The sequence below is a fragment of the Apteryx rowi genome, unplaced genomic scaffold, assembly GCF_003343035.1.
Source record: "Apteryx rowi isolate R43461 unplaced genomic scaffold, aptRow1 scaffold_136, whole genome shotgun sequence".
NCBI lineage: Eukaryota > Metazoa > Chordata > Aves > Apterygiformes > Apterygidae > Apteryx > Apteryx rowi.
The window spans coordinates 1,253,254-1,274,869 of record NW_020447597.1 but is presented as its reverse complement, the minus strand read 5'-3'; the positions used below and the strand labels follow the sequence as shown (position 1 = coordinate 1,274,869).

General features: G+C 40.9%; 1 protein-coding gene across 4 annotated transcripts in view; it reads left to right on the top strand.

Moving 5' to 3' along the window:
• Positions 1 to 4,915: 4,915 nt before the first annotated feature.
• Positions 4,916 to 21,616, top strand: part of TG (thyroglobulin) — a 166,037-nt gene continuing 149,336 nt past the window's right edge. For all 4 annotated transcript variants that reach the window (XM_026057059.1, XM_026057056.1, XM_026057058.1 and 1 more), the window contains exons 1-8: positions 4,916 to 4,994; positions 7,224 to 7,332; positions 8,269 to 8,366; positions 8,800 to 9,003; positions 9,314 to 9,473; positions 13,613 to 13,719; positions 14,724 to 14,867; positions 16,752 to 16,937. In XM_026057059.1, coding sequence (XP_025912844.1) covers positions 4,922 to 4,994; positions 7,224 to 7,332; positions 8,269 to 8,366; positions 8,800 to 9,003; positions 9,314 to 9,473; positions 13,613 to 13,719; positions 14,724 to 14,867; positions 16,752 to 16,937 — 1,081 coding nt within the window. In that variant the 5' untranslated portion in view covers positions 4,916 to 4,921. The remainder of the gene's footprint in view (positions 4,995 to 7,223; positions 7,333 to 8,268; positions 8,367 to 8,799; positions 9,004 to 9,313; positions 9,474 to 13,612; positions 13,720 to 14,723; positions 14,868 to 16,751; positions 16,938 to 21,616) is intronic.

Here is a 21,616-nt window from a genome sequence, read left to right as displayed (position 1 = left end):
TATGTGCCTGGGCTTGCATTCAGTGGACTTGAGTTTCAACAAGCCAGTGAGTGTTTTGTGTACATCTTAAAGCGTTACGGAGCCTTCGGTTCCCTAGGCAAATAATGTAGTCAAATTATATTCAGTCATGGATATTATGTTACTGTAAGACAGGGTAATTAGAATATTTTTCTGTTCCAAGCTGCTTTGGTATTTAACAACTTCCAGTTTTGAGTTTTGCAGCACACTTATTTCTTGAAAGACAGTCTTTCTACAACTTGTTCACAATGATATTATCTCTTTCTGTGGGCAGACATCTATCTTCTAAGGTTTATTTTCTAGTTTTGCATCTTTGTACAATGTCATTACAAAACAATTTGCTTTTAGTGATTTCTTGGTTTGTAGGCAATATTAAAATACATTTTTCAGGACCCTATTGTAGCAGGAAATAAATAAGCAACTAATGCTAAGAAAGTTCCTGGCTTAAATATCTTGTAGACTAGGGCACAGATGGTAAGCAGCAATTGAATGAAATTATGAGAGGCGGGATCTGAGTTACTAATACAGAGAAAATGTTCAGCTCTTCATTTAGCAGAACTAGGTGTGATATTAAACATAAAACAAATTTCTGCATTTTTATTGTGAAACATAGGGACTTTTCAATCATTATTGAAGCCACAATCTTGAAACAGTCTTTCAAATCCAAAAGAAACAGGGCCAAATTCAGATTTTGGAGTAATACTTGAAAATTGTTTTCTTATTAGCAAAATTGTTTATGAAGAGGTCTACTGAGTCAGTAGATCTAGCCAGCCAATTCACTTTGACAGAAGTGAGCAGACATGAGTATATCCCGTCTGTATCTGTAATCTATATTCACTGTATTCTGTGGATCCATACAAATCAGTCTTCTGCTTAATGTATCTTTCATTTCTGCAAAACTGAGTGTTTCTGTACCAGAATTTTTATGAAGACTGTCAGTTTTATCATTGATAGATCTGTTCTTTATGAGAGCAGATTCTGTTTAGTCCATCTTTTTTTTTCTTAATTCATTTATCTTTTGACCTCCACAACACCAGGTGGTTTAATGAATTCCACAGTTTTGTTGGGAGAGAAATATTTTTAYTTCTTTGAACTTGCTTTCTGATTTCATTGGCTCTATGTTGTTGTATTCAGTTGAGAGAAAGTTAAGTATTGCATGGTCTAAAAGACCAAAGTAATTTTGTCCTACCAAAACCAGAAACTTAGAACCCTGTTGCTGTGCTTGTGTGGCTGAGGATGTCTTTTCCCACATGGGTTACTTTGCATTTATCAAATATTGAATCTAATTCAGTGTGTGAATCTATGCATCGCTCTGTTGTTGATGGCAGAACTTAAATCTGCTTGGAGTTTCAAAGCAGGCTACATCTTAGATGCCATGAGAGGAATATATCCAATTTTCTACCTTGCATCTCTAAAGTACTATTGGATGCTATTAAATGTATAGTGGAAAACTATATGCTATCTCCAATGGATATATAAGAAAAAAGTCATTTCACCTGTCCTAAAAATTGTTCATTTCTGCAGGGACAAAGGCAAACTCAAATGTTCTTACATGGGCTTTAAGTTCTTTTGTTGCCAAAGGCACTTTGCCAGTTGGCMAGTTATAATACAAAAAACTGAGCAGTCCTCTGCCCTCTTTTCTTACCTAGCCACTAGTTAGTGTACAAGTTACTGGTACTTCCTCATCGTTCTTTCAGTCTGAAAATCATGTAACGTATGGAATAATCAAAGCTTTTATTTTTTAGTGGGACTGTTCTTTTTTTCTTGTCATCTTCCAATTTTGCATCACTTAAGGACTTTTTAAAATTTAATCAGTGATAATAACTTTAACAAGACCTTGTGAAGCACTTATCTGTGCCAAAATCATATGAAGAAAATTAAGAGTGTTTCATACCTGGGAAGAACTGTGCCAAGCGGGAAACAGTTTCACCTAATCTGTTAGTATAAAAGTTGTCATAAACATAAAATCATACACAAATGTCGTGTAGGATTTTACATAATTTTCTTAAAGGAGAGGATTGTCCAGTATTTCTGATGTACTTAACATAGAAAAGCAGTGTATTATTTAAAAATACACAAAAATATGGAAATAATTTGATAATGCTTTCAGTTCTTCAAAACTTTGTGCTTCCAACTCTCTGCTTCATGCAGGAGGCTCCTTTCAGTTCATTTCTTAAACGAAGGTAGATTTCTCAGGCTTCAGTCTCATTTGGGTGAGAGCAACTTTTCTGTAAGTCTGTATGTTGGTGTTCATGTGTAGAAAGCATTGCCCTTGGGCTTCTTGGTATGTACACATTGCAATTCACAAACCATATTTTCTACTGAGAAAGTGTCTGCAAAACTGGAATGTCTTCAATTTTAAGGTATCACTGAATAATTGGACTGCTTTTCCCTTAATATTTGTGACTTCAGTAAAATGTTTCATCACGCTGACATTTTTCTTTCCCCATCCCAGGACAGCTACCCAACAATTATAGTCCAGCTTGTATTGCTTTTTGCTAATCTTCATTAGAAATGAAACCCTCATTTCCAGCTCTAGACCATATTGGCAGCAGGAACCTTTACCACTGGCTCTGTTTTCATCACTGATGAGCTATTTAAGAGATTGTTCCATCTTTTCTCACATGCTAAAAATAGAGGTCGATACAATTGGTCCTTCACTGAAGTGAACATTATGCAGTGAGGAGTTTTAGTTTGAATATGACCAGCCATAGTTCACAAGTGCCTTTTCCACCCCTGAAGAATGTGGATTGCACATATTGCTCTGTAAACTACTTTTTTCAATCCATGGGCTATTGCATCCCATTGAACTTGCGTGTGTTGAGATGCCCATCTTGATCTGACGCACATCTAGAAGTGGCTTAAATGATGCCAATTGGCAGATCTCACTCTCTCACTTTGTTTTTGAAAAGACTTAAGACTTGGCTGTTCTTCCCACCTGCATGATTCAGAGGTTGTTTTTTTGAGGAAAATAAAAGTAATCTGGGGTATCAACACTATGTAGATATTGTAGATCTGTGCTTCTTTCTATTAAAAATAACCCTTTGAGACCTCCTTGGTGTCCTACCTGCCAAATTACATTATCAGCTACTAATGACTTGTAATGACTGAAGAAAAAAGTGAATGATTACCATTAAAAGCCTCTTTCTCCCCATTTGCTATGCAAAGAGCCTGGATTTTAGTTATATAATTTAAACTAACTTTAGAAAATTGAATTAAATAAGTGCCACATTGGATATGCATTTCAGTTGCTTGCAAACATACCTTTGTGCTTTTGAACCGGCTACCTGTGCAGAGCCCATGAATCTGGGATGTRTTGTCTTTTGTTGCTCTCTTGTAGCAGTCCCAGTGGAAAGTGGTGTCAGGCACAAACCTGAGACTCTTGAAACATACTTCAGTCAAAAATATATTTCATGGTAAGGCTTTCTATCTTTCATAATTCAGCCAACCTAGTATGAGTACTGGATATTCTTTGTTTAGTCTGAATCCTTTAATCTGTATGTACATTTCCCTGCAAGTGCTTTATCTAATCCAAATGCTCTCTTTCTTTCTGTGTCTGCTTAATCAGGCCTGTTACAGGAGGTATACGTGTATGTGTCTGTGTGTGTGTGTATACACACATACGTATGTATGTATATATTTTTAATGCTTTTGAAAGTTGCCTTTTTTTGTCAGTCATCTACGTAGAATGTACTCTTCACATTTTCTTAGCTGGATCTTTCTGCTGACTATTGACTTTCCTCAAGTCCAAAATAGGTTGGTTGAAAGTCAAATCTAAATGTAGTCCAGCTCTCATTTTAAGAAGACTAGTAATGCTAAACCAAGTTCGTACTGCTGTTTGAGATCATGTTTACCATATATATCAAATACTGTAGCACTACAAAGGTCTACAACCTAGGTGTAATGATGCTTTAATCACTGTTAGCACATGTATAGTCTTGGTCTGTAAAAGGGTATCAGTGTCACGGAATAGTTGGGGTTGGAAGGCATCTTTGGAGATCAACCCCCCCTGCTCAAGCAGGGTCAGCTGGAGCAGATTGCCCAGGACCTTGTCCAGTGAGGTTTTGAATATTTCCAAGGATGGAGACTGCACAACCCTCAGAAGGGTTGTTTCTAGACTGTCTGATTCTCTAGCACCCATGAATCACAAATAAGTGTGCTGCTGTCACTTTTTCCTAAAATCACTCTTAGAACAAGAGTTTGGTGGTTTTTCTCATTATTACTCAGCTAATTCTTCTGGGCCCAGGTGTCCAACTAGCTTTGTGTAAGTGAACATGAGTTCTCACAATTGCTGGTGCAGACATTTGAACGAGTAAGTGCTAACTGTCATAAGAGGGATGCAGGCAAGACATGATACTCTAGAAGCAGAGAAGTAATATTTCTAAAGTGGTTTTAGTTTGAGAATCTTAAATGTAGTAAGTACCAAAAGCTTGACTTGTGTTGATCTGCTTAATTGTTATACCTATGTTGTGTTTAAAGGATGAAACTGCAGAAGTGAAGCTACTTTGAAGCTGTATGTGAGTATGTGGTACAAGTGGGAGTTGAAGCCAAGGTCAAATAAAGAACACAAGGTCTAAATAAGCAACGTAGGTTGTGGCAGCTTTCAGCTTATATTTAAGCATATATTTCTTGAGTGCTGGCATTATTCTTCATGAATGTGCCCCAAGTCAAGACCCTACTGAGGTATTTTAGGCCTCTAACTTGCCATTGACTTCAGCTGGAAGTCAGGCACCTGTTCAAGGAATAGGATCTCTCCTTGAATTCGGTGCAAATGGGTGCACCACAACATAGGTGATAGTGTAAGCTCAGTCTGGGGCAATGTCAGTATGATTAATTTGCATGTTGATTTAACTAAGTCTTCCAAGCTGCCCTTTGTACATGCTRGTGCTTGTTCTACTTTCAGATGACTGGGTTCAGTAGTGCTCCCTGGAGAGGGGATGAGAACTCACTGATGAAAACCACTAGGGCAGTTCCAGGTGAATGGTCCTYTTGTGGTTTACTTAGAAGCATCATATGCGTCACTCACCCAATTTAGTAGCCAGTCTACCAGCTCATAAATGAACCTGTTCAAACAATTTTTGCTATAAAGGCAGGTGGAGGCTGTGTTGTGTGCAGGGTTGCCTCGATGACAAAAGGGGATGGAGCTCTTGCATTGCAAGATGGGCTCCATCACATTTTGCATCCTTCTTTGCTTTATTAGTATAGTGGCAGCCAATATATTTGGTAAGTACACTTATTCTTTCCCTTTGCTTATGTCCAGTAATGACTGTGCTCCTGTGATCTTTGCACTGCTCTTTGTGTTATTCCTGCTAAGTGAAAAATGAGACAAAGGTAGTTATGGTTTTGCGTGTTACACAGTGGAACAGGATCTTGAATCTTGCATATTACTAGTTTACCTAGCTGTTGTGTGATGCCCAGATTGAGTCTGGGTTCCAGGTTAAATCCCAAACAATGAGGACCTGTAGAAGGTCAGGGTTATTTGAGTTCAGTAAGCTTGTTTTGGGGGTGAAAAAATTGGATGAATGTACTGGGCCAGAGAAGAAGCTTGGGTAAAAAAGGGTGGTGCTACAGTGATGCAAAGGTCTTAGGAGTATGGCATTTGTTTATGTGTCCCACCATCTAATTTAGGCTTGATCCTAGTTAAATTACTGGATAGTCTGAATGCTGTCCCTAGTTCTCTTCTTGTTCTGTTTAAGGAACAAGAGTTTGACGGTTCTGCGTAAAAAGCAATTTGAACCACTGATTGATCTCCTAACTCGGCTGCCTTAATAGTCTGTCTCTGGCACCATAGAAGGGATCTCCATGCATCCCAGAGCAACTGGCTCAGAGTCACATTAGAGATTGAAATAGTATGGGATTTGTCTAAATGTTGATGTCTATATGTGAACTAACCTAAACTCCTTTTACAATCTTGTGTAAAACTTTACATGGACTTACGGGGGCACAGTAAGAATTCACAGAGAAATGACTGAGAGTTCTTAAGTGCACAGAAAACATCTCTGGTTAAAGAAGTCCATGAGTCGCAAATTACTGAAGGCTGCAAAGTATTAAGGATTCTCATTATGTATTTGCACTATTAGACCTGTGGTGACCCTGACCAAATACTGGATTAGGTGAACCTTCAGTTAAATCACTGCATCTATGTTTTTGTTTAGTTTGTTTTTAGAGCTGATGGAAAACTAGTCAATGGAAGTAAAAAAAGTACTTAATCTTGTCCTAAAGCAATGCTGATCTTTGAACACTGACTTACCTCATCTCCTCTGACTCTAGTAACTACATCTCTGAGGACCATAGTGAAAGTACAAGCAACTAGCTCAGATACAGAATCCCATGCCAGAACTCCTGGGTCCTACCATTGTTCTAACTAGCCCTTTCCCTAGCTCATGTATCTCTTTGCTTTTAGTGAAGTGACACAAAGGTAAGTTAACTGGTATTCTGTTCCATAGTTTCTTAGTATTTTCTCCTGACTTTGTCAAATTTTTGACAGAAGATTGTTAGATTTTGAGGACAGGAGACTGTAAGGTCAACTAATCTGTTCTGTAAAGAAGGAATTATTGAATTTCATCATTCTTCTCAAACAGCATCTAAATTTGATTTTTGATGAAATTAAGAACTGATGGGTTGACTGTTTTCTTGCTAGGTGGCTTCAGCCGTTGATCACTTGTACTGGTAACATTTGAAAAGTGCTCCTAATGTGAATGTCTGATGCTGTCTACTAGGCATTGATTCTTTCTAAGTCTTTCACGAAGTAAAGTAGAAATACCTTCTCCTTTTGGTAGAATAGTAAGTGACTTGGCTTCAATAAAGAACTAGTACTCAGAACTATTCATAGTGATGTCCCTCTGAGAAATAGGTGTGGCTATGGCAAAATACTGTTTTTTAGAGGTAGCCACAACTAACCTTGAATAAGTAAATTGCCTCAAGTACCAGAAAATGATAGCCATGTTAGTACAGAACAGGACTGGAGCTAATTCAGCACAGGCCTGGGAGAGGTGTTCATGGGCACCTTCATCACCCCAGCTAGTTCTTCAGTACCTTTCTGTGCTGCCCTGTGCAGCAATGCACATGAAGAGTCATGAGAAAATAACCAGGGAGGAAGGGTGGACCTGGGACTTTTCCAGCTAGCATTGGCACTAATGGGGTTTTAATAAGAATAGGTTCATAGTGAAACTGCTTTTATGTCTCTACCTTCTTGCTGCTTTCAGAGTACCAGACAGATTCCCAGCCTTTACGACCATGTGAACTTCAAAGGGAAAAGGCTTTTTCAGAAGGAGAAACCTATGTTCCTCAATGCTCAGAAGATGGCCAGTTCAGGTAATTCATTCTGGCTGTTATTTTGCTGGGTTTGTATGTAATCTTTAATTAGCAATGAAGGCTTTAACTTTGGTTTTGAAGAGACTCTCTATCAGCAGACTGGAGGGAGAGGGTGACTGAAGGTATTTCATTGAGCCATGCTGCAGATCCAGCACATTCATTTCTCCTAAATGAAATCCCTCTTGCTGGAAATAATCTCTGGGTTAATAGGTTAATCTAAGATTAATAGACTAATGTTGGCAGCAGTATTTGTGTTAAATGCTTGGTACAGATTATTGCATTAYGCAGCTGCTGCCTTCCCATCCACTCTTATGTGCCCAAGACCCGTGATCRGTGTGCCAGCTGGTGTAACTGAGCCAAGCTGACTGGGGGAAGCTATTCACAGCGCTTTAAGTGGCACAGCTTGGTTTCCTTCTAAAGGCAGTAAAAGAATCGGAAAGCTCGTTGGGAGTCCGTGGAGCAGTGGGTTAGAAAACAGTGTGTGGCTTGAAGATGCAAGAAGTTAATGAGTTAAAGCTGAGGTTGAGGGGGAGTGCCAACCATAATGCTCTTTAGTGTTATCTTGCTGTTGTTGCCTAAGATGGGGGACCTAGACTGTGCTAGATTTGACTTAGAAAAGGTCCCCAGATGTACAGTGAATCTCRAATACTGAAAAGCAGGATTCTGTCCAATCTGCTTTCTTCCTGAATGACTTCAAGTCAATTTTCTGCAGTTACTGAAAACTTCAGAGATTTACTAGAATTAAGAAGAACTGCTACCAGGTAGACCTAGAATATTCAGAGCGCCCAGAAATGCAGTCCTTCCGATTCCATTATTTGTGGTTTTATAGTACTTGTCCTGCATGTTTGTCATGGTTTATGTCTTGGTTTATGCCCTGTACTGACTGAGGACTCTGTAGCTAACAGAATAAAATGTGTAATGTGCATTCTCCCTCAGAACGGTTCAGTGCAGTAGGAATGGTCTTTCCTGTTGGTGTGTGGACGAGAATGGCGTTGAGGTACCTGGCAGCAAGCAGAATGGATACCCCGTATCTTGTAAGTCAGACATTTCTATTGTTCAGAGTGCCATGAATTTGAACTGCTGAAATCAAGAATGGGTTAGCTCTGGACTTTGGAGAAGTCTAGTTTGTAACTTACTAGGTCTTTTCCATGAAAGCTCTGGGTTTTCTTTGGAGGTGATGATGAAAACCTGATGCACCTGGATAATTCCTGTTCATAAAGGTTACCTGAATGTAAGTCATGAATGAAAGATCCACTTATTGTGTTGGCTTTTCAGTCAGAAAGCTTCAGCCAATCTGTCACAGGTTTCTGTGTACCCATTTTCATGAGCTCAAGTCCATCAATGTCCTGATGCCACCTGGGTGGCAGACTCAGAACTTGCAACTCTGAAAAAACTCCAATGTCGTCTTAAATGATTTAGTGCCCAGCAAGTACCTTCTTCTAATGATGCCTCTTTTTGRTATAATAGGCTTATCCTTTTGCCAGCTGCAAAAGCAGAGGATCTTGGTAAGTCGCTACATCAACAGCAGTAGCATCTCCTACATCCCTCAGTGCTTGGATTCAGGGACATTTGATATGGTGCAGTGTGACGTGGAACTGGATCAGTGCTGGTGTGTAGACCTGGAAGGAATGGAGATTTATGGCACCAGGCAGAGAGGAAAGCCAACACGGTGTAAGTAGGATTCAACAAAAAGGCAGGGTATTTGGGGGGCGGGGGGGGGGGATGGAAAGTTTGGCTTGAATGAAAGGTTAGCAGATCAGTAGCTTGGACACTGACATGCATTCATCCTATGTAACTATAGGTGCTTAAGAATCTAAATCAAGTGTCTATGTTTTCATTGGCTATAAAGGGAAACCAAGGCACTTCACTTAGGTTCCTGTGTTCAGTGTAATGGATCTGAGCCCCTTTCCAAATGGCAGGGTGGTTGTTTGAGTGTTCCTGGGAAGATAAACACCAATAAGCAATACTCTTTTCCAATCAGGTCCAGGAAACTGCGAGATCCGAGACCGTCGCATTCTTCATGGGGTTGGGGAGAAGAGCCCGCCACAGTGTTCACCAGATGGAGAATTTTTCCCTGTCCAGTGCAAATTTGTCAACACTACAGACATGATGTTTTTTGATCTCGTTCACAATTATAACAGGTAAGAGCATAGGCTTCTGAAAAAAGGAAGGCAATTCTGCATGTCTCTTCAAGTCAATATCTTACTGCACTTTTTTACGTGAAGCCCTTCTGTGACCCTATCTKTCTTTGTTTCCTGATGATGGGTGAACCAAGTAAAGAACTTTTTTCTTTCTTATGACTTAAATTTGTTTATCTRGAAAAGCCTGACATTCCATCCCTGCAATCTAATCAGAATGTCTTTGCACATCAGTGGATACCACATGGCAATAATGTCGTACAACAGTATCTGAGGCTACCTTCCTGACACAGAACAAAATGAGATAAGTGCAGAAGGGGGAGAGAAGTTCAGATGTATAAATGAGATAAAGTTAATTCCATATGAGATGTGAAAACGTATGGACAGAGAGCCGAGTGGCAACACATGAAGAGCAAGTTCCACATAGCAGTGTGGAAGATGTTCATTTGTTTACATAGTGCCAGAGTTATTCATATAGGCAAGTGAGTAGGGATGACGAGGGGGTGCTGCAATACAGATTGGCCTCTAGCGGCTGGAGCAGGCTGGGGAAGTTTTCAAAATGTTGTATCAAATGATTGTCCAGAGAAAACATGCAATGGGAACAGGAAGCTGTTGTCCTGTGGAGGAATCAGAAGTTAATGCTCACATGGAAAAGGACTGGGAAGGGGGAACCACAGAAAGAGGAGTTCCCTTTAGTACAGATGTTGAGACAATCCAGAGAAATCTTTTGTTTTCTTACAAAGTGGAGTTTTCTCAATCAATACTTTTCTCCAGTGGAGGGCAATGGGGTAAATATAATGTCTCATTCTGACTTGACTCTATAATAGCAAAAGCATTTTATTGTAAGTATCATTTTTGCCATTTTGAGGGGGTGGTTGTTTAAGCAAAAATGAAAGGCAGGCCCAAATGCACAGTACAAATTTGTCAGAGCTTCAAGAGAGGTTATTTTGGCAAGAGCAAAATAATTTGGCCGTTTCACTTGTTGGCCTGTGGAGTGCAGAAATTCTAAAAGAGCAATTACAGAGAAGAAAGCAATGCTTTAATTTAACATTCTTTTGCTCCCTTTGGGAGGTTTGCCTGGAACAGGGCTGCAGGATAGGACTTTTCTTGTGTCCACATCATGTAATTAATCAAAGCAGGACTGTTTCATTTCCAGCTGTCTGCCTTTCTAATTGCAGCATTGACTTGGCTCAKTACCATCCTATCTGTTTCAGGCTATTAATATATTTTCACAATATTCCTGCAAGATAAGGAAATGTCATTATCCCGTCCTATAAACGGGAGGCCACAACACGGAGTTGAAGTTACATACTAAGTTCCACAACAAAAGACTGTAGCAGAGGAGGGATGTTTTAAAAGTTTTGGGTTCATTTTCTGACCGCTGGAGCAACTTTCTTTTGCCCCAAAGACTGATTTTCAAAATCTAGACATGTCAGTCTAACTCCCTTCCCATATTGTCTCCCCACACCCTTGTAAGTATTCCAGAATAAATCAATGTATTTTAAAAAGTAAATGGAGAAATAAAAAAAAAAGTTTTCCAAGAGAAAGACTTCTGGAAAGAAAGATGACACAAAATCTCCTGCCACCCCCTGGTGATTTGGCTGCTGTTACTTATTTTGTACAGACTGTGCCCAGGTCCCACTTGGATGGGCAGTCATATAGAAGACCTTGTAGCAGATAGGTAAGAGAGCTCAAGAACTCAAAAATCAAGGAGAGCTTTTTACTTTCTTGCTATCATTTTCATCAGGCTAAAGGCTTGGGGTCTGTGTCTTATCCCAGCTTACTGGAGGTTCAGGCCTATTATGTATTATTTTGTTGGTAGTGTAAAAAGCATGATTTGGTATTCTCCACCTGCTTCTGTGCAGTCAAAAAGAAGGGTAGATACGACTTGAGCTGCATGTTCAAAAGCTARAAAGGGATTTTGGCAAACCTGATTTTGAAGATCAGTAAGGAATTATCTTTTTTGGAAGCCAAATGCAGASACTMAGTTGGAGGCAAAGTTCAACAACTTCACATTTGTCTACTTTCCCATTTTTTGAGTGCAAACACTCTTCTTAATGATCCACAAATTAAATATAGCCATCTTCGCTTCAGCCATTTGTTTCGACTGGGTCTGAAAGATGAGGTCCTCTGTGTTATCACTAACCACCTCTAGGTCTGTTATAAAAAGAGACTCTTAAAAGAAGAGAAGCTGTAGGAAGCCAGCCTTCCAAGTAAGGCAAACAAAGTTCTATCCTTATGTTTGTGGCCCCAATTTATATCCTTTTGCATTTTATTTAGCCATACTCTCGACTAAGAACAAAAATAAGCAAGATGACAGGATATGACTGCACATCTAGTCCCACATTAAAAGTGATATAATTATGTGTATGCTTTCGTAAAGCTGAGGATGAAAAGAAAGCAGCATGCAGAAATGTGTTTTTTGCATAACGTCCTGTTTCACTAAATTGGATGTTGAGATGCTGAGGTGATGAGCTCCAAGGATATGAGCAGTGAAGGAAGCTGCCTGTGAGTATAGTGGCATTGCTCTCACAAGCAGAGAACAGGTCATACTCCTGACTGGGAAATGACCAGTGCATGATAATTCGGGGAGCAGAATGCTCTTGGAATACCCCAAGTCCTTTATGTCCATGTGTTTGTAGAAGACTAGAGAAAGATACTGTCTGGCTGTTTATATCTTAAATTGTTTTTTTAATCAATGCCAACAGAAGTCCTTTTGTGTCCTAAAGTATGAAATTTTGATTGCCTTTAGCATGCCATGTCAGCAGTACAGCATTTCTCAGCTACATTGTGGTCTGCAGTTGTTAGAGCAGCTTAGAGCAGGTTGCAGCAGCAGTTAGAGCAGCTAGAGCAGGTTGCGGGTGGGATGGCACTGGAACTGAGGCTGGTACGCAGTCCCAGTTAGTTGAAGGAAGTACACAGGGTTGCTGTAAACTATTTTGGCATGTTAATGTTTTTTCCAGTAGTTCAGGACCATTACCCTTACTACTAAGTGTTCTTCCTTGTTAAAACAAAAAACAAAAAACAAAAAACCAAAAGAACTACGCTGACTATTTATTTCTGCAAATGTCTTGGGCAGAAGACTCCCTTTCTCTTTTGTTAGATTTTCCCATATATGCCACATGCAGCTGGGATAACAGGCCTTTATCGTAAGAGTATGTCTCTGCAATGTAATCTTATTGTGGTGGAGCATAGTAAAATTGTTCTGCTGGCCATATTGCCTGAATCTAGAAAAAATTATCTTCTATTTGCTTGGAGAAACCCTAGWGTGTCTGTCAGTTAAGATCACATTTATTATGTTTTTTCCAACTCTGACCCTATTAAGTTTCCTTCTTAAATCATTCCTTTGCTGGAATCTGGCTGTTGTCACTACCAGCATATTATACTGGAATCTAGCACCTCTTTGATCTCCAGAAGTGAGAGTCAATCTTACTTGTAATATATTAAAAACTGTTTCTGTTTAATCCATTGAGCCATGCTCTCAGAATGAAAAAAATAGTGTTGTTTTTATCAGCTTTCTGTGCTTAATTCACTACTGAAAGCACACGTTGCATGTAGGGGGGAACAAACAGGAAGGAACCTGTTTGTTTAGGCACTCTTCCCTCTTGTGCAGATTTGTAGAAGCTAATGAATGGGTGTTGTAATGGCATTCAGCCAACAGACCTCTCTTTGCACTCTTCGATAGGCTTTCAAAGATGAGAGCAGAACTGAAAATGAATGTTATGCACTGGGTACCTTTTTAGGAAGGATCTGAAATCTGTCTGAAGAGAGGTCTTGTCCTTTGTTTTAAAAGTGTGTGTGTTATCCAGGGGAACAGGTCACTTCTGATTATTCTTCTGTTGAGAAGAAGAATATATAAAGAAAAGGGTCTTGCTGTGTAAAGGATAACCCCAAGACCTGATATGCTCTTCTGGCGTGGGAGATGCTCGGTGCACAGCTTTGGACCTTTTTAGCCAGATGAAAGACCATCATTTGGATCATGTCAGAGTCTGGTTGATATAAGTAGACCCAGGCAATTCCTAATGGTTTTGTGCTGTGCAGAGGTCCTTGCTGTACAAATCCTGAAGGGAAACACAAATACTTCTTTGTTGTCATCAAAGGACCTCCACAAGCTCTCCGTAAGAAGCTGCTTTTGCTTCCAGGCTCCCAGAGGTGTTCCAGACATTCAGTTCTTTCCGGCGAACGTTCCCAGAGGTCTCTGGGTACTGCTACTGCGCTGACAGTCTGGGAAGAGAGTTAACAGACACTGGTAAGTGCCTTCTAGGCTCTGATACTTTAACTTAAGGGGCTTTGAATTCCCTAGGAAAAGGGCAAATAATAAGTATCAGTCTTCAGCTTCGTTAAAGCCTTCAGTTTTGTTTTTGCAAGAGGTAAGAATACAGGACAACAAATGTGACCTCTTTAGTATCCATGGGAAAGGATGGTCCTCCCTAGTGCAATTCTCTCCCTCAAGGTGAATCCCACCCTTATGAACTAGAGTTGCTGCATGGCAGCTAACTCTGTCCTTTTTGGGCTGGTCAAACAGGACGGCTCAGTTTACTCCCTCTGTCCATATTAGAAAGCTGTATCATATTCAGTGAGTCCTATTAGCAGCTGAAGGGGAATATAATGGGTCTGGAGACTGAACAATTTCCTTCTTGCTCAGATGGTCTTTCCTCTTCTCTCATAACCTCAAGAGAGCTTTCATACATGTTAGCAGTTGATGGGACATCTTGCAAGGAAGAACGATGGTTCTTCCAAGAAAGAGGGATGGGGAGTTTGAGGACTTCCAGCTCTTTAGATATTTCTATGAAAAATAAAAAGTAGGTGAGGACTTGAGTGTGAGAAGTTGTTCAAAAGTTTGTGCACTCAGAGAAACCACTGCACCTCTTTACATTTAGCTTACAGTTACACAACCAAAATAATTAGGAAATGTTTTTTTGGAAACAACTGATAGTGATATAATTGCACAGTATATCACTACTTTGCGCTACTGTGAACTGAACATAACCCAAACAGGGCACAGTGCCAGCTTCTTAGAGTTACTGGATGTTCCTTTTATGCTCATTTTGGTAGATGTCAAGGTGTAAAGCTAATGACAGTGCATTGTATGGTACAGTGCATTAGGGTTATGCAGTATATAAGTCCACGTTTTGTCTGCTTGGAGGACTGGTTTTCTTTTTCCTGATAGGTTTCCAGTTCTGCCACTCTGGTATGAAGCAGATGATTTCTCTCTTAAAATCAGACTCTGCTAAAAGTGTCTGTCTTTTCTAGGCTTGGAACTCCTGCTTGATGAAGTTTATGATACGATTTTCTCTGCACTGGAGCCTGCCCGCATATTCACCGAGACAAGCATGTATCGGATCCTGCAGAGGCGGTTCTTGGGGATTCAGCTGGCTACCTCTGGCAAGTTCAGATGTAAGTAGCACTGGGTGATGCCCTGTAAATAGGACAACAATTTTGGAGCTCATATGTGACAGCTGCTAGTGTGGAGAGTTGTTCTAGTAGTCTCTTGCACTGAAAGCATACAGTATCGCAGCTCCAGTGCATGAATCAAGGTCCCTGAATTGCAGCTAACTTCTAATCTCTCTGCATTGTACGTTCTTACCAGCAGATTGCGCCTGTCTTCTAATCAAAGCTTTCCCAAGCACCTTAGCTGAAAGCCCATGAACTCTCACTTTAGGGTGTGACAGCCTGTTTCTTGATTGAGATTCTAGACATGGATCTGATGATTTATTAAGTTAAAAAAGGGAGCATTTTCTCAGACTTTTATGGTTGTACAATAAGAAATAGAAAGGATCTTAGGTCAGCCACAGAACACTTGATCCCCAAGAGGCTGTGCAAGAGTTTGTAATGACTTACCCAGCGAGGCTGAACTTACTGATCTGCTTTTGGGTTCGTTCACTCACACCTTGGGCCAAATGAGTTTTACTGCCTACTGACAATGAACTTTGCGGGACAGGAGAGAAAGTAGTTCCTTCACTGTCCTACACCAGGGGCCCAAATGATTTGCCTGGCTTGAGGAGAGTTTGTATCCCTTGTGTGATACTTCATCCTTCCATATCCAAACTCCGCTGAAACTGGTGCCTAACCCTTGCTAAGAAGTTTTGTCACTCAGAGATATTAAGCAGATACTGACGAAAGTCTTCTAGCTGCATAGGTCGTACAATGTTTATATTTCTGAGATGAGCTGATCATTTTGCGGGGGGTCTGGAAAGCATACTCCTCCTCCTACTGCACAGTGTTATGAAATAAGCTCTGACTGTAGCTAGAAACTGTGGTTGTAAGCAAAGATTAAGCTATAACAGCCACAAGGTGGAGATGTGACCATGTTCATTAGACACAGATGGCAGCTGCTTTGGTGAATTACCATGATTTTACACTATCACCTGAAACCATGCACATCAGGCGCTGCCAGGAAAATTGTTGGACTTTCTTGACAGACAATAGATTCTGATGTGGTTGCTCTTGCTGCTTCAGCCCAGTAGCTGAATACAGTTGAAAAGGTCTTGAAGATGAGAAATATTTAGGCCCTTGGATCTTACGTTTATATAAATAACCAAAGTTTCTGTTGGAAGGGCTGAATCTATTATTGGAGAGATCATAACTTATCTCATAAAATTTGGCTTATGAAGCTTTGGCTTCTCTGCTGTTAAGACCAGTTTGACAGGAATAGGGTCCTTCATTCCCCATGGATGGATGTGAAAGAAGTTGGTGGTCTCACACTCAAAGCTCCAAAGTCAGAGGTGCAGAGCCTTTTGCTAGAACAGCACTTCATTGTCTGCAGAAACATTTGTTTGTCCAGTCAAGAAAAAAAGTTCTCTTTCCCAAGGCCAAGTACAGAGGAAACGGAGGTTTGCCCTGTCACTGCCTGAGCATTCCGTTGTGCTTATATCTGTCTCCCAAGTTTCATACCTGGCTCCGTTGACCAGCTTTATATTCATATTAAGGGCCAGAGGTCACCTAGCCTCCAGCATGGCTCACTGAATGAGAGACCATGTTGTTCTCTCTACCTGTGACTGTGACTGAAAAATGTGTTGAGGTTTTAATTTCTGTTTATCTTTCAGAAACAAACACCTACAGGCAGAAAACCATGGGGCCAGCTTTCTGGTGGGACAGAGAATGGAGAATTTCCATCTGGGGCTAGTACTTGAGAGGTTTCACTGAAAACAGACAGGAAATTAAACTTTTTTTTTCCCCCCCACAGACTTGGCAAAAAATAGGCAAGCAAACGGAATCAAGTAGAGATGGGCTCTGACACTTGAATATTTCCCTCCTTAATGCATACTGTTTTTCTTCTAGGCCCCTCAAAATGTGAGGTTGAACGGTATGCAGCTATTCGTTACCAGCATGCCTACATGCCGTCGTGTGATGCTGATGGAAGCTACACACCAGTGCAGTGTCAGCAGGGAGGACAGTGCTGGTGTGTGGACTCCAAAGGACAAGAGATCCAGGGCACAAAGAGACAAGGACAGCCCCCAGCCTGTGGTATGTATTAGGTTTAGAAAAGGAAATATTGTGAGGACACTTCTTATGTTATTGGCTTGCTCCAGTCCATGTGTGCATTCTTTTTATTTCTTGGAAAAATCAGAGTTGAGGAGAATAATTTGAGAGTAGTTGTCCAGTTGTGGTGCAAATATCAGCTGTTGTCCCTCAGTGCTTTCTCCCAGCTGGTGTCTGTGAGAGGCCAGTCTTGCAGTCTGTGGAAGATGTTGGAAGAGAAAAGGAGATAGCAAACACTAYAGCCATTCACATTAGCTTTTAATTCAAGCTGGGCCCATGAGAGGCCTTCCATCTCCCCAAACTTTATCTGCTGTAGGAATTTTCTCTTTAGAAAAAATACAAAGAACCAGTTCTCTTCTCAGTTTTCACAAATTCTAGTGTTCAAAAATTGGGATCCAAAAATCTCACTGGGATTCAGAATCGCAGTGTCAGAATAAATTATTAAATATCAAGTTACTTTTATTTTTCTTTATGACCTTTCTTCAGCCTTTTAATTTTCCACACATTCAGGCTTTTCTTTGCAGCCATGGAATCTGTGGCTTGTTTACAACCTCTTGACTCCAGCGGCTGGAGGGTTAAGGCACAATGGTGTCTGTGGCAATGTAAGGAAACTGGTGATAGCATTTGTGACTATTGCCTTTCTTCAGTGCAATGCTACTGAACTTTTAGGTTCTCTCTCATTCAGAGCAATTTGTTTCCTCTCTCTCTGACTGTGTATTTGGCCATGAAAATTGTCAAATTCAGTAAAAAAAACAATTTGGAAAAGGCATATGAGTTTGCACTTTGAGTGAGATTTCATTAAGAATACACCATCAAATCAGTGCCCCAAATGGAAAATGACAGCAGAAATGTCAAAGGGCCGGAGGGGAAGAGGGAGAGTAGTTAAGAAACCTTTGCTCTGAAGAGGAATACCTAAATATTCAGGATTGTGCTGGAGGGATGGGGCACAAGGTCTTAACATAGGCAGCCTTCAGGGAAGTTAATTTCTCTGTCTACTAGACATGGTCTTACCATTAGATAAAGAAAGAAGGAATCAGTTCTGGGTGTCTCGATTCCAAGTCACTCAGTGCTGTAGGCACAGACAGGCTTACTGCAAAATGAAAATGTTAGCCCGCCTCTGAGGCTGGTCACCAAGGATATTGCAAGGGAACCTCTGAGAGGCCTCACCATATGCTGGGGCTAGTTGTTTTCTCTTTGAATATGCTTTGCTGACCCCTCCTGATGATTTTTTGAGGCATGTCTTGAGACTGCATGCAGCTTTAATTGGCAGACTCAGGAAATTTAAGCAGGGAAAACTCCTATAAAGGTTTTGCAGACTAACTCCTGAGAAGGTATTTCATGAGGATACACAGCTACATGCTGTGTGTGTCCCTTCTGTTCTGCTCTGTTTTGTTTCTTTTTGAATATCTTCTACTCTCTACCACTCAGCAGCATGAGCTCTGTATGAGGCAGAGATGTAGTTGCAGGGGGGTGTCAGGTACTCGCATGACCTGGAGCACCAGACAGGCTTGATAGGGCAATGCTTCTTTGCAGACCTATGGTGAATTCATCCCAGCAGTGCTTTGCTGTTTATTCCTTCTCACTCTGCTTTGATTTTGTTCAACAGTGGGCAGGAGGGGAGGGCATTTGAAAACTGCGATCCTGCATTTGTTTCATATTAGCATTCTCTGGGATTGTGTAAGGTTCACACTAACTCATTGGTCCCTAAGGGAATGTTCTTCATTCCTGTTACCAAGAGCCGACGCAGAAAACGGAAGGGGCACATCCTACAGAAAATGGCTTTACAAAGGAAACACTGTGAGGGACATTGAGTCCGTGCCAGGAACTGAAGTGCAGGACAAGGGTACTAAAGGAGGAGTGGGAACGATGACGATCACAGAGCCTCAAATTACCTGCTGACCTATTTGAGGAGCTCTTAAGATTTCCAACCTTTATGGCTTATGCTCTCAGACTAAAAAGGGAAAACGAGATCTAAGAGGCTAGATGGGAGAGTAATGGCTCGTCAGAGCCCAGAAAGCCTGTTTGCTTGTGTGCATAAGACATACCAGATTATCTAGATATTGGACTGGCATAATTAGCATCCGAGTCTGCTTAACTTGGACTCTTCAGCCAAAGTTACTGGGTAGGCCATAGCAGGCTTTGGCACGAGTTTTGAGGGAGTGAAATCATGCCTCTGAACTTGTTAACAGGGTCCCCTGACTGCTTTATTATGTTGCCTGAATGCAGAAATGGGGACGGGGGAAGCCCCCAGGAAGCAATGCTGGAGCAGACCAAAGCTGCTTATCTGGCATTCTGTCTCTGACAGGGACAGTAGTGGTGTTTAGGGAGAAAGTATGAGAAACAGGCAAATGCAGAGCGACTCTTCCATATATCCTCCCTGTTGCCTGCGGACTAGGGAGCTCCCATACTGGAGGCTGAACCCAGACCATTGTGTTTATGGAGTCATCTCCCAAGGATTTGTCTAGTCTCTCTTTAAACTTTTGTCCTTCACAGCATCCTCTGCAAAGAGTTCCGCAATCATAGTTATGTGCTCTGCTTTTTGATTGTTTCATATTTTCCATCTGGGCCCTCATAATTTTTGCTCTGTGAGAAATACTGACTAATAATTGTTCATTGTGAATGATGTGGAGAATCCAGATTTAAAAAATCGTTACCATATTTTTTCCAGGCTTGAATAGTTTTCCTCCTGCAGAAGCTATTCTGTCCTCAAATTATTTTTGTCTCCCTTCTCTATAATTATGCTGATCCTGTCTCAAGAAAAGGTAACCATGTGGCTCACACTTTAAGCTGATGCATGCATTCCAGAGATTTAGTCAGTGGCATAATGATACTGTCTGTTTTGTTCTCAATGTCTGTCTTTTATATCTGTGAAGTCTTTCCTTTTCTGATCTCTGTTGAGCCTTAAGCTAACATGTCCAGAGATCCTCCTTCAGTGATGATTTGTACCCTAATTTGGAGGCATTGCTATGTGTGAATGTACGTAAATATATCCATGTATGTGTATACACAGGATTGTTTTCCCTATGTGTGTAACTGTTCTCTGACACTGAATTTTCGCTGCTGTTGTAATGCATAATCACCTTCCATTATGGTGTCTTTGCCATCATCTGTAGTCTTGACATTTTTTTGGTGTTATTGGCAAATTTGTTCAGTTCACTGCTCATCAGTTACAAACATGGATCCCTTCACAGAACTTAATGGAAATGCATAGGTGTCCACCTCTGTGTGAAACTGGCTTGTCTTTACTCTTTTTTTTTTTGCTGTTTAACCCATGATGGAGGTGTCATCTTCTCCATCTGTTCTGTTGAAGGACTTTGCGGAAAAGTCTTTGTTAATCCCCGTATCCTGGACTGATCACCCCTTATTCACCCACTCCTTCAGAGAACTGTGATAAGTTTGTAAGATGCAACTTCTCTCTACAGAATCTTATTGGCACTTCCTCAGTACATTAGACTTATTCATTTCTGTTCTGTTCTCTTCCTTATTATTTCTACAAGTTTGTCTGGACCAGAAATTAGACTTTTTACTGGGTTCCTTGAACAGTATTCTTTTCTTAAAAAAAAAAATAAATAAAAAAAATAGTCATCATGTTTACCACTATTTGTCCTCTGAAGGTATAACAAACTGAGTAATGTGTTTCATGCCACAATTAACATGTCAGGGAGCAGTGAGCGCTGGCTGGTCTCTCCYTGAGGGACTAGTGTGACAGCGGTGACCCCAGTGCAAGCCATGCCCTTACTAACAGGGTGCAGTCCTGCAGGGTCTGGACGTGGCAGGCAGAGATGGATGGTGGTAACAGGCCCAGACACCATAAGCAAAGTACCAGGTCCAGGATCCATCTAGGGAGCTCAATCAGGAGGAAAAGGAGACAAGGCCAGAAACAGAACCGGAGACGAGGCTTTAACATGGGTCCAGAGTCCATCCAGGAGACAGGGCCAGATGCAGGGCTGGAGACAAGCTACAGCATGCATCTGGGGGGTCCATCCAGGAGACAAGCTACCTACAGTGTACATCCAAGGTCTGTCCAGGAATCAGGGCCAGAGACAGAGCTGGGGACTGGTGCTCCTACAGCATAACTTGGCCAGAGACTGAAAGACCCAGGGCTGAGCTGAAATGAGGTTCCTGGTCATTGGCATTTTATTGCTGTTAACTTTATCAATTTCTTTTCAAACCTCTTCTAATAGATGCTTCAGTGTAAAACTGAAGATGGGTAGGAACCCTCCATACATTTCTCAGTAGTGAACACTGGTTAAAATAACTATTCTTGTTTGTCTTCAATGTTCTTTCCCTCTCTTAAGTTCATATATTGCACTGGAATTATCTATGGTTTCCATTAAAAGCAGGCATACTACCAGAGAGTCGATGTATTTTAAAAAAGACTTTGTGCATGCTTTCAGCAATAGGAACAAGGACAAGGGTTTACACTTGAAAACAATAGAACCAGAAAAAGACCACAGAGCAGAAAACTCAAACATAGTGAAGGAATGTTTGCTTTCAATTTATCTTGACTGGAGAAGCCTACTTATAGAGCGCACTCAGCAGCAATCCAAACTTCCTCATCAATGTGCCTGACAGTTGAGGAACTAGAGATAGATTAAACTATACTTTTTATGTGGCTTCTGCTGAGGCTGCTGTGAAAGATATTCACATAGTAGTAGGTTTGA